Raw genomic sequence first — 11,986 nt, forward strand, 5'->3', positions numbered from 1 at the left:
ACAGACAGAGGAGGAGGAGGGTGAGTCAGGCTATAACGGATTTATACAGTCAGTGCCAGAACTCCTCCCTCACTAACAACGAGCCTGGGGAACGTGACCAATGAATGTTGGTACCCCCGTTACTTCCCATATAGCCTACAATGCAGCAACTACATTAACGTTACTGTAAAACAATTATCATTAGTGATAGACTGAATTTATGACATCACTGATGATGTCATCAGTGGGACAGACAGACAAACAAACAGACAGAGCCCTAGCTCCCTTTTATAGATATTGTAGCGCATCAAGATTCAAGATTCATTTTAATAGCCATAGTTAGTAATTTGATTACAAACAAGGAATTTGACTTAGTGCACTTATGAAGTGCAGCAGTCAGATCAACAGCGGTCCGTGCAAAGTAAAAAGTCCTTTAAAGTGACACATATGGGGATAGTGTCCGTGGGGGGGGGGGGGGGGGGGGCGTTGTGGTTGTGCTCAGGGGGCATTGGGTGGGAGGAGGGGGATGGGGTCAGAGCAAATGACAAAGTCCTGATTTGTGGGGGCTTTCAGGTCTCATGAAGTTGGGTAGAAGCTGGCCCTGTGTCGAGGTCCTGAAGGGATGGCAGGCTGCACCCGACCACCTTTTCAGCATGACGGATGAGGCGCTGCAGTCTGGAAATGTCCTTGCAGGCAGCAGCAGCCAGCAGCATACCATATACGGTGATGGAGGAGGTGAGGATGGACTCGATGGTGGAAGTGTGGAAAAGTGCGAATGCTGCCTTTGGCTCCCTGAACTTCCTCAACCGCTGAAGAAAGTGCATCCTCTGTTTGGGGCTCTATCTTTACCCTGGCCTTAAATTAGCATTTAAGGCCTGGCACAGCGCTATTAGTGGGCGTGGTCAGGCGCATTCCCTAATTTGTCCTCGGCGCTAACCATTTAACCACACCTTTTAAGCGTATACTTATTCACAACTGTGGCCATTGGCGATCTGCAGTAAACGAATCACACTCTTCACTTTCAAGCTCCGATTCCACGGAGCGATCCAGTCCGGTCAGAGAAGCCCGACCAAAGCGCTCTGAGCCCCCCCCCCCCCCCTCCTCTCTTTCATCCCTCTGTCTCCATAATGCTCCTCAAACAAATCTCACGGCAGTTTAAATACAGCAAGCATGTAAATACGCTACACTATAGCAAGAGCAAACTGAGAATAATGTGCTAAACGCATCGGCTAGAAAAATATAGCTTATCCCTGGATGTCATGATGAGATTAGATTGGTGAAAGTTTGGACAGCATGATGTCGCATCGTTTTCTCTCGCTGCCTTTTCTTCTCCCCCTCTGCACGGCTAGACAGGTAGGATGATGCAACAGCCTCTGAATGACAGGGGCTCAAAACTACGATATAACAACTTTTTTTTCATTGGTCATTGTGCCTGCCTAGTGCCTACATATAAATTAGTGTGGCCTTTCTTCCAAAATAGTGATGGTTCTGTCATTCTGTGGTGTAGCCTACATTTCAGATCTGATGCTTGCAGTGCGCTATAGGGGCAGAAATTGATGCAGGAGAGAGAGAGAGAGTGAGTGAGAGAGAGGGGGGGGGAGAGAGTGAGATAGCGGCAGAAATAGGGATTGAATTACGCCGTGGGTGCATCCCCGGGGCGACGCACTGAATAAGGCCTGGTTTTGAAAAGCGCTAATCGCAAAATTAATGCCATTTGGGAAGATAGCTTTAGGCTGGTATTTAAGGCCGAAACGCCCATTCTGGCCTATTCTGGCACTGCGCCACTCCTCTTCAGCGTAAAGTGCATTTCGAGGCGTAAAAACATGATGCTATCTTCCCGAGTCATGGGTAGGCACGCGCAAAGCGTGTTTTTTTTCGTTTAACGCCAGTTTAGCGCCTAAGGCCAGGGGAAAGATAGAGCCCTTGATGTTCGGCTCCCATTTCAGATCCCAGCTGATGATTGAACCAAGGAAGTGGAAGGATTCCACATTGTTGACTGGGGAGTCACCCAGGGGAAGGTGGGGCTGCGTTCTTCCTGTAGTCCACAACCATCTCCACTGTCTTTTGAGCATTGAGCTCCCGATTGTGTTGAGTGCACCAGGTCACCAGGTGGTTAATCTCCTGCCTGTACGCAGAACATTCAGATCATTCATTTTCATTCATAAAAGATTTACGTTTATTTTCAAATCAATGTTTTTTAGTGAATCAGGAACAATGATTTTTTTTCACTGGCTTGTGCAATACAACATGATTCAATCATTAGAAGAACGTTAAACCACTTGCAATAGTCAATATCATTTGCTGGTGCAAACAGCAGTACTAAGTTACACACAGTAATACAACAATACTAGTTTATTGTTTTTAGTTTAGTGTGTTGATTGTATAGCCATATATTATGAAAAGTTTCCCATAGACATCGTCTTTAGTTGTGCTTTATCAAGCATGTAAACAATGTTTTTTTGTAGCTATGAATCTGCTGAACACATCAACGTTACATCATATTTCCTCTAGGTGGCGTAAGATACTTATTATTAAAAGTCCCAAAACATAGCAGTGGCAATACAAAACTTTCCCTTGGCCAGTGGTCTCTTTTTCAATACATAACAGATATATCAGTATTAGCCTACTAATGTTACTTTTTAATCTTGTCTTTAAACAAGTCAGTTAGCAATCCTAATAATGCAAACTCATGTGGTATGTTGGAAATGTTATGGGTTTCAGCAAGAGTTTTTCTCATCCAAGTAGAGCAGCTACAGCACTAATCTGTTATTATGGATCACTAAGGGCCCTATCGTCTTACGGCGCTATCGTTTGCGCTGCCGTTTGCGCGGCTCTTATTGCTATCTTCCCAGCGTCAAGCTATCGTCTGCCTCCACCGTCCAGTTTTGCGCAGATGCAGGTGTAGGCGTGGCCCAGGCGTGTCCGTGGGCCTCTAGCCTATCATCTGTCTCCTGCAAGTGTCATTTTGCGCTCTGGCGAAGATACCGTCGGTATGTTCCGAGAGGTTTGGGCGTTGCCCGTTCCAAAATAGGCGTCCCAGCGCAATGTGTTAGAAAAAAAAGCCTTGGGTGCTCTCAATTTTAACGCCACCAAATAGCTGGTCTTAGCGGGAAAAAAAACTCTACGCCAGGCGTACGCCTGAGCGCAGACAGTATTCTCCGGCGCAGTGCAGGAAATCCTCGCTTGGATAGGCCCATTACGCACGGCTCGCGCGCGGACACACTTCCCTCAGAATGCCATGTTGATTTTCAACTAACCTACATTGCAGAAAAAAACACACCTTGATTTAACAATGAGAATTCGTTTGTCATGGTTTTGTGTGAAAAAGTGATTTGTGTTTTGAATTGGATTACCAGGGGAACGAGGGTCTGGCGGGGCGGAAGTCTGTGTGTAGCACGGGGAGGGGTGATTTTAAGTCTTCGGCTAGTGTGCCATGTCCTGGAGGGGGGTCTCCCCGGAGAAGGTGTGAGCTGGGCCAGGTAGGCAGGCTGGGTGGGTCGGTCGTCGGTGCACAGGGTGGGTAGAGGCACTGAGGCAGCTCTGTAGCCTACAGTGCGCGGTCTCGCGGATCGAAATCAGTTTCTGGCAGCAAATCACTTTTTGACACAACACCGGCCAGTAGGCTATACAGTAACCTCTCTCCCTGCAATTGCACCATGCAACAATAGCTTAAGCCGAGTGGACAATTCTGGTATAGGCTATTGAAATAGGCTAGAATTAAAATCTCACACATCCCTACCCTATTAAAGAAACAAATATTTTTAAATGTGTATGTTATAGCCTATATGAGCGAAACGACTAATTAATACGCTACTAATTACAAAAGCATACATTTTCATTACGAATCCGAACTGGTTCATCCTCCAATTCTCTCTTCCCTCTCTCGTTCTCTCCCCCCTCTCTCTCTCTGACTCTCTCCATCTCTCTCTCTCGCAATTAGCTTGGTATCTACAGTATATAGCAGTATCTAAAACTATATAGCAGTATCACTTTAAAAGACAGGAAAAGCAAGGCAAAAAACTAACTCACCAACAGATATCAACAAAAGTGCAGATGATAGAGACAAGGACAGCACAGATGGAAGGCTCTTCGCACAAACAAAAAATGTGTTCTGTTAATATACCATTAATACGAATCTATGACATTCCTTATATACCATTAATGCTAATCTATAACATTCCTCGCTGATAAAAGGTACAGCTGTCTGTAGACAACATTCCCATAGCTGTAATTTTCTCATGCTAATCAGACTTAATCAAAGCTGCCCAAGGCCAAACTGCTATGACAAGATGATTTTCAAACACAACTGCAGAAGAACACCCAGCAAAAAAAAAAGTGTCTTCTGATCACACAAAATGGAAATACCAACTCCAAACAGCTAAAATAATTATGACGCTTTTTGGTTTGGTTTGTTATTTTTATTGTAAAAAAAGAAGAAGAAGAAAAGAAAAAAGATGAAGCTTGTAACAGTCTCATACCATTGCATTGTTTGAAACTATCAGTGTCAAACCATGAGCAGACACATTCTAGAGATCCTGTAGTTGATATCAAATCAGTTATTGATCAGTGGTTAGTTTGCCAGTGTAGTAGACTATACTGTAGTGCTTTCAGGGTAGATCACTGCAACTCAAAAAGCAATGCAACAGCTTGGTCACAAAATAATGTGCAAAACGTTTGTCAAAGTCTCCCAAATTTGAAACACTTTTGCCAAACTTAAGATATTTGGGTCATGTAGGTTAAATGAAGCATCGCAAAACCTCCCAAAACGCAACATTCTACAGTGTACACTTTTTACATTGATTGTTAAGACCACAGAAACAACTTTTGCTTTGGCACATTTTGAAGACAATGTATCACACAGTCTCCTCTCAGTTAGGCTACATCAAGAAAACCGTGACCCACACAGATACAGCAAAGAAGACGAAGAAGTGTTTTTTAAGGGCATAATCAGGGAAATCATACTTAATGTAAGTATCCAACCCGTAATGTGATCTGATATTACAGAACAAAAATACCACGTATTAATGCCAACAATTCTCCTACATAAAGTTGAGGCTTTTGGGCAATGCTTTGCTCGTTAATATACAGGACAAAAATACACAAAAAGATCTCTTCAGTCTTGTATTGGGAAATACTGCTGGCATTTCCGGAATGTAGCTACTTGTGGGGTTATGTACATTTAATGTCCCACTTCTCTCATATTGCAGCAGAAAATATACACACACATTGAACTTAGACATTCGGGTCAAGGTGAGGTTACAATTCATCTCTCATCTTATCGCCCTTAGGCCTGACCATCCTGCCAATGAAGAGGATGGAGTTTGTTTTCTGGTCCTTCACTAAGAAGATGAAAGGGTGGTCAGCGTAGAAAAGCTTGGGGTTTTTCAGCTTGTCCGTTCCAAAGACGCTGGTGTCAATGGGGTTTCCATCGGTGTCCCACTCCATGGCAGAAGCGTGGAACACATTGGCCAGGTAGAGGTCTTTCTTCCCAGTGATTTTGGACAGGTCAGCTTTGGATTTATCCACAGCCGCCGTCAGGCCCAACTCCCCAAAGTGTTTCTAAACACGAAGAGAGAAGGAGAGAGGGAGAGAGAGAGACGGTCCTGAGGCAGGAGGTAAAGTCCTATATGACTGACGGGTTTCACAGACTAGTCGACTATCAAAACTACTGGTCGACACTGTGCATAATAGTGGACTCATCGTTCATCTGTGGTTTTAGGAATAAACAAATAAATAAATAAATTGAACAAATTTCTTTGAACAATAATTTTCTACATTATGCCACGTTAAATAAACAGAATTTAAGGTATTCAGAGACGGAAAGCCTTCGATCTATGTTGTTACTGCAAACAGTCGGTATCTCCAGCTCAGAAAAGCTGCTGGGTTTTAGCGGCTCATTTGTAAACAGCCTCTCAGAGGCACTCTATTTCACATGCCCCCAGGTTTATCCCGCCTACATTAGTTAACCCTTTACTGGATGTTTTTGAGACCTTTTTGATGAGAATTAATTATTTTTACTGGGTGAAAAAAATACAATATATCTCCTGTGATTAATCGACTAGTGCGGGGGTGGGCAAAAGTTTTCCCCAGAGGGCCATACCGATACCGATACCGATGTGTGTGTGTGTGTGTGTGTGTGTGTGTGTGTGTGTGTGTGTGTGTGTGTGTGTGTATACATATATGTGTGTGTGTGTGTGTACTGTATATATATATATATATATATATATATATATATATATATATATATATATATATATATATATATATATATATATACATACACACACACACACACACACACACACACACACACACACACACACACACACACACACACACACACACACACACACACACACACACACATATATACTGTACATACACATACTGTATAGTGATACAAATCCAATGGCTGTAAAAGATCAGATTTATAATATATACATAATTATATGAATATACAATAATATACAATATATAATTCTGAATTTTATTGAGTTTTTGGGGGGTTGTTTTCTTTTCTTTTTTTTTTCTTTTCTTTTCTTTTTTTTTCTTTTGAGGACATTGGGGGCCGGATTGAGATGGTCGAGATTCGCCGCACTTTGCTCATGTGCCCTAGTGATAACAGAAGCCATTACTAACTGATGCTCTTGGTCTCTTGCATGTTTTACCTGCAGGTTGTGGCTGACTTCCATGCTGACTTTGGGCAGAGACACGGCTACAGCCTTCTCCTGCAGCTGGCCCATCCAGGTGGCCAACTGCTTCTTGGTCAGCATCTTCTCCAGTCTCTCCAGAGGCTCCACATGGAAGGGCATGAAGAACACCATGCTGGACTTCTTATGGGCCAGAGGCATACTCAGGATCGTCAGCTTATTGGTTGTATCCTCAAAGAAGCCATAGAGACCTGTGAATGAATTAGGAGTCGTTCTGCAATGCTTGTTGTATGAGGCATGTCTGTTTAAAACCCCCTTTTTTGGGAATCCCATAGATCTTATACCATGATTTAGTGGGAACACTTTACACCTGAACAAACATAACAGCAAAAACACCAGGACAAGTGGTTTGTATATCAGCTATGTACACATCCATGATTCATACTGGGTCAACTCATAGGTCACTTTTGTTTACATGTTTAATGCGTAAAGAATTGCGTAACTTATAGAGCAACTATTTCAAAATGAAAGTCCAACCTGGAAACTCACTTTTATTAGCTACTCCTTTGTATTATCCATCATTCTTTGTTACAGTATTTTGAGTAACCTCTTTGAGGTTGCAAGGAATTAATCCTCATCCCCTCCCCATCTCCTCCCTTCAATGTTCTCTCCTCCACCACATTCCACCCCCCTTTTCTCCCCTTTTCCTATCATATGATTGTTCAATCTTGTTACTATTACTACTGTAATTGTTACTGTTGTGTCAGCTAGATTTAGCTAGACATATTTTCTGTGACGTCCTCTGAGACATGCTTGTGAATTAGGGCTATACAAATAAACTTGACTTGACTTGACTTGAATCAGCATCCATGAATGTGCCATATAGCTATTATGAATTAGCTTTCCTTCAGGTACTATGAATGCGTAGTAAGCAATGTAAAGCGTTCCAGATTTATTTCTGAAGATAATTTATCTCTCTATACCTACCTGTGCGGTGCATCATCTGTACTGACACAGTGTAGCCGCGGGACACCAGGAAGCCACGGTTGTCCACCATCTTATGATGGAACTGCTCATCCCAGTGAGCTGTTTAAAAAAAACTCAAATTAATTCTAGCCATAATGAAAGGAGTAACATTATAAATATGTTTTCATATGGACTCACGTTTGAAAAACATAGCATTGATGATCATGGCCCCATCAGCCTTTTCCACATCCTTGGTGACCTCAGGCAGTTTGCCATCAGTGGCCTTGGCCGCCCACTCGTTGATGGAGTTCACAGCACTCTTCTTGTCTTTTAAGTTGATCTTGGATTGGTCACAGTTATAGTGCTTCTTGCTACTCTTGACAAATTCATCAACAAAATTGACCGAGCTGGGCCCGTACAGGCGGTTGCTAATCTTCCAGGTGACGTTGCGGGTCTTCGGGTCACTCACTTCAGTCAGGAGCTCGGCCAAGCCAGAGTGCAGCTGCTCGTCTTTCACTTTATCAGCCTTCAGTAGGGTCTTCACCTGGGAGGCAGTGGAGGCCTTGCCCCCCAGAGCCACCAGACCCAGAGAGGAGGCCACCACCACAGGGGAGAAGAGGATGTTCTCCATGTCCTTCTCCTTGGCCATGTTTTGATAGAGACTGAAAGCCAGGTTGGCACTGTTGTCAGCCAGGATGTTGGCATGGTTACTGAGGACCTTGTCTGCTGAGGCAGCGCTGGCAGCTGAGGCTGCAGTGACCAGCAGGGCCAGGCCTACCAGGTTTGTCACCCACATGGTATAATGCTAATGGCTGAGGAGGACCTATGAGGAAACACAAATACAAAGATCACTCGCTTGGAGGAAAATCATGTTCCTGACAAGAGAACATCTTGTCTGGAAGGGTATCTTCTCCTGACGTGTGTTGTTGTAATAGTCTCAGTTTACTACGTTCAATTGTGTTGCTAAAACTGAATTGAAATGGCTTATTCTCCTCGATTTCTCCCAGATCAGGATGCCATGGAATGTTGTGGTATAGGTGCTTTAGGTTAGGTTTTACTCAGCAGTTTACATAGATCATAAAGTAGACTTCTCCTACTGTATTTGACCTCAAGCCACTCTCAGCCATGTAGACAGCTGCAGGAAGTAGCCAAGCTGCAGCTAGGTCTGAGTGGTTCATTTCTTGGCAACACACAGATGTTATAACTGAATAAAGAATTCAAACACTCTCTTAAGGCACTCTGCCCTACTCAGGAGCTTCGCAGACAAGTAGCAACAGGCCCGCTATGCCACAAGATCTTTACAGAAAGATAGAGTGGTATGACCTCAATTAGCCTGAAAGAAATGACTTTTTTTAAAGTATAACCTTGTATTTTTTGACAGTTAACACAAGGCTACACTATTCTCAGCTTTGCAACAGTATATTCAACTTACTACTGAATAAATATGTTTTGTGTTTTTTCCTATTGATAGCGTCTTTAGAACACCATGGATATTATTAGGACAGCAACACAGTGTTTGACATTTAGACTCCTTACTATTATCTCCTTAGATGTCAAATGACCCATTGGCCAATTGTTAAATTGAGTTTGGACACACTTTCTGCAAAACATCCCTTCATTTCACCAAAAGCATTTCGAATAAGATCATATTCATCTGAATATTCTACGCTGGCCAATTTCACAATTTCTAACCAATGTGGTTAAGAGCCCTTGTTAGTCATTGCTTTTAAGTATGGTATCACGTACAAATTTAAAGATGGTTCATCTCATCGGATATGACACTTACATTGCCACAGTATGAATGGGCGTTGTTCCTCTTTTGCCGTTTTATGTGTTGGCAATCTTTTGCACTTTATTGCGAATGCATCTTGTATTCGTTTCTATGCATTATTATTGGCAATGTAATAAATAGACAAAGCAAAGAGAGAAATGTCCTATCACAGACAAAACAAGGACAAAAGTTGGGTTAATTCCTTGCCAAAGATGCAAATAGTGCACTCTAATCAGATGTTTCACATACTTGCATAGCCATCTCATTGAATAATCACACTAAAAGTCTCGAAATGTGTCAACAGGCACACATTTTAAATTTTTTGCTACAAACTTTTCCTACTTTCGGCCTGCTTTTCAGACTTTACCAACAACTTGATTCAGCCACACTCCTAAATCCACACTGGAATGTGAAGCAATGCTTTACTAGGTGCCATGCTACATTGAATTTGAACACTTTTCACTCTTTCCGCATGCCTGGGCAGAGATTCCCCACCAGTTGACCACTGCCCCCACACCCCCACCCCCCAACTCCCAACTCCCAACTCTCTTACCTTATTAGGCTTTGTCAGCAAATCAGCACAGGGTGGTTGTCTGACCCCTTTGCTTACAAATGGATAGATCCTTCAGCAGCAGTCTGTGCTAGATAATGTTGGATTATCCTGGAGGACAGGAAAAAGGAGTGTACAAGAGATGTGCAGAGATTTTCAGTCACAGTGAGCTGGCTAGGCCCACCCATGGTATCCAGTTACAGCCTGGGATGTGGCGGAAGAATGCTCCCCCTCCAGGTCCTAAAGCCTGAGATTTGTCCCATACTGGTTCTCAACCTTTTTGAGCCGCGACCCCCAAAAACCTTGAGGGTAGGTTTTCGTGACCCCTCCCTCCCGATTCCTAGGTTCGCCCACTGCACGGCATGCTAGCGGCCTTGCCCGCCCTGCAGCCTGCCAAGCTGCCCCTCACATATGCAGCTCGTCCGCTGCCCGCAGCACGGCTGCTGCACGCCCTTGCCCGCAGCTCGGCTGCTGCGTGGCCTCGCCTGCCCTATTGTGCACATGTCTCCCTCTCTCCCTCAGTCTCTCTCCCCCTCTCTCTCCCTCTCCGTCAATCTCTCCCCCCTCTCTCTCTCCATCTCCTCTATCTCCCTCTCCCTCAGTCTCTCTCTCGTGTGTGTGTGTGTGTGTGTCACTGATGACATCATCAGTGATGTCACAATGATGTCACAACGCCTATGTATGACATCACTGAAGAGATCACTGATGACATCATCACTGATTAAATCATCACTGATGACATCACTGATGACATCATCACTGAACTATAGCCTCAGCCTGCAATCAGCCTTAGGGCAATTAATCTGGCCTAATACAAAAATATGGCTCCGTCAGGTCACCCGCACGGATGCTCTGTTTCAGTTCACATACTGTGCACTTATTCTTCAGCATTTATTTCCAGGGTGGAGACATCTTTGGTGGTAAGCATCATTGCTGTGGTGTGCACATGTGCACTAGAGGATTTTTCCTGGAAAGAGTGAGCAGACACCAGGCTGTTTAGAACAGCAAAAGAAAAGGAGGGCGATAACAAAACATACATTTATTCATCTGAAAATGATTGCTGACTATTACTTTAAAGTGTCCATAGCGACGTTCTGAAATCTGAATCAGTATAACAGATACTGGCTCAACATACAACAGAAAACACTCTAAAGGGAATAGTGAGTGGCCACAGTGTTTAATGTAATTTGAGGCATTTGAGACCTGAATTGAGAAGTCACATTATAGGCTGCCTGTGCATGCCCCTGACACCAGTGGAATGTAAACTGCAGGAGTCAACAGGATGATCAATCCATCTAACCCAAACATCAAGGAGACATAACCTCAAGATGTTTTATACCTCAGGATTAACAGAGTAGCCAGATTTACCACTCGTGCTGAACTACAAATGCAAATAAGCAGCTTTAAAGGATAAGTTCACCCCAAAATGAAAATTCAGTCATTATCTACTCCCCCCCCCCCCCCCCCCCCCCCCCATGCCGGTGGAAGGTTGGGTGACGTTTTTTAGTCCAGAAAACATTTCTGGAGTTGTCCAGGGAAATAGATCTTCAGGAGGTCCCTGAAGATCATCAAGGACACATACCACCCCCACAACAGCCTGTTCTCCCTGTTACCCTCAGGGAGGAGATACAGGGTCCCAAAAGCACGAACAAATCGCCTGAGGGACAGTTTCTTCCCGCAGGCCACGAGACTCCTTAACACACACAAATAAACAATCATGTAGTAGCTGCTATCATTACATATGATAATTACAACTATGTTATTTGCACCTGTGCAAACAGAATGTTTAATTATGATTTAGGGTGTCTACGCTAGAAAAGAAAAGGAAAAGTTTACTGTTATTGCTTGTTGTTCTCTTGTTTTACTGCATCTATATGCCCTGTTTTTGCACTGTTATACTGTTATTTGCACTATGTTGTAACGGAGCCTACAGCACAAGAATTTCACACGTGATACTTGTACTACGGAGTGACAATAAAAATCTTGAATCTTGAATCTTGAAGATTTACAGCATTTTCCTAATGCTAAATAACACCACTGGTACACCACAATGTAACTCAAATCAACTCT

The 11,986-nt window shown here is 43.5% G+C and overlaps 1 protein-coding gene across 2 annotated transcripts; it reads right to left on the reverse strand.

Annotated features, from left to right (window-relative positions):
• Positions 1-4,389: 4,389 nt before the first annotated feature.
• On the reverse strand, positions 4,390-10,034 carry serpinh1a (serpin peptidase inhibitor, clade H (heat shock protein 47), member 1a). Of its 2 annotated transcripts, XM_083660432.1 has the most exons (6): positions 9,920-10,033; positions 9,382-9,529; positions 7,794-8,418; positions 7,617-7,715; positions 6,648-6,880; positions 4,390-5,538 (listed from the first exon to the last, which is right to left on the reverse strand). In XM_083660432.1, the coding sequence occupies exons 3-6, from the start codon at positions 8,389-8,391 to the stop codon at positions 5,236-5,238; spliced, it is 1,233 nt and encodes a 410-aa protein (XP_083516558.1). In that variant the 5' UTR covers positions 8,392-8,418; positions 9,382-9,529; positions 9,920-10,033; the 3' UTR covers positions 4,390-5,235. The 2 variants fall into 2 exon arrangements, with proteins under 2 accessions (XP_083516558.1, XP_083516557.1); XM_083660431.1 differs by lacking the exon at positions 9,382-9,529 and having other exon boundaries at positions 9,920-10,034.
• Between the last annotated feature and the right edge of the window lie 1,952 nt (positions 10,035-11,986).

This window comes from Poromitra crassiceps (genome assembly GCF_964638095.1).
Source record: "Poromitra crassiceps genome assembly, chromosome: 1".
Taxonomy (NCBI): domain Eukaryota; kingdom Metazoa; phylum Chordata; class Actinopteri; order Beryciformes; family Melamphaidae; genus Poromitra; species Poromitra crassiceps.

Excerpts from the sequence above, each read along its gene's own strand:
- serpinh1a (XM_083660431.1), bottom strand. The coding sequence starts at position 8,391 with ATGTGGGTGACAAACCTGGTAGGCCTGGCCCTGCTGGTCACTGCAGCC. Across the intron at positions 7,716-7,793 it reads CAATGCTATGTTTTTCAAAC|CTCACTGGGATGAGCAGTTC; the intron begins GTGAGTCCATAT and ends TTTTTTAAACAG. Across the intron at positions 5,539-6,647 it reads AAGTCAGCCACAACCTGCAG|AAACACTTTGGGGAGTTGGG; the intron begins GTAAAACATGCA and ends CTTCGTGTTTAG.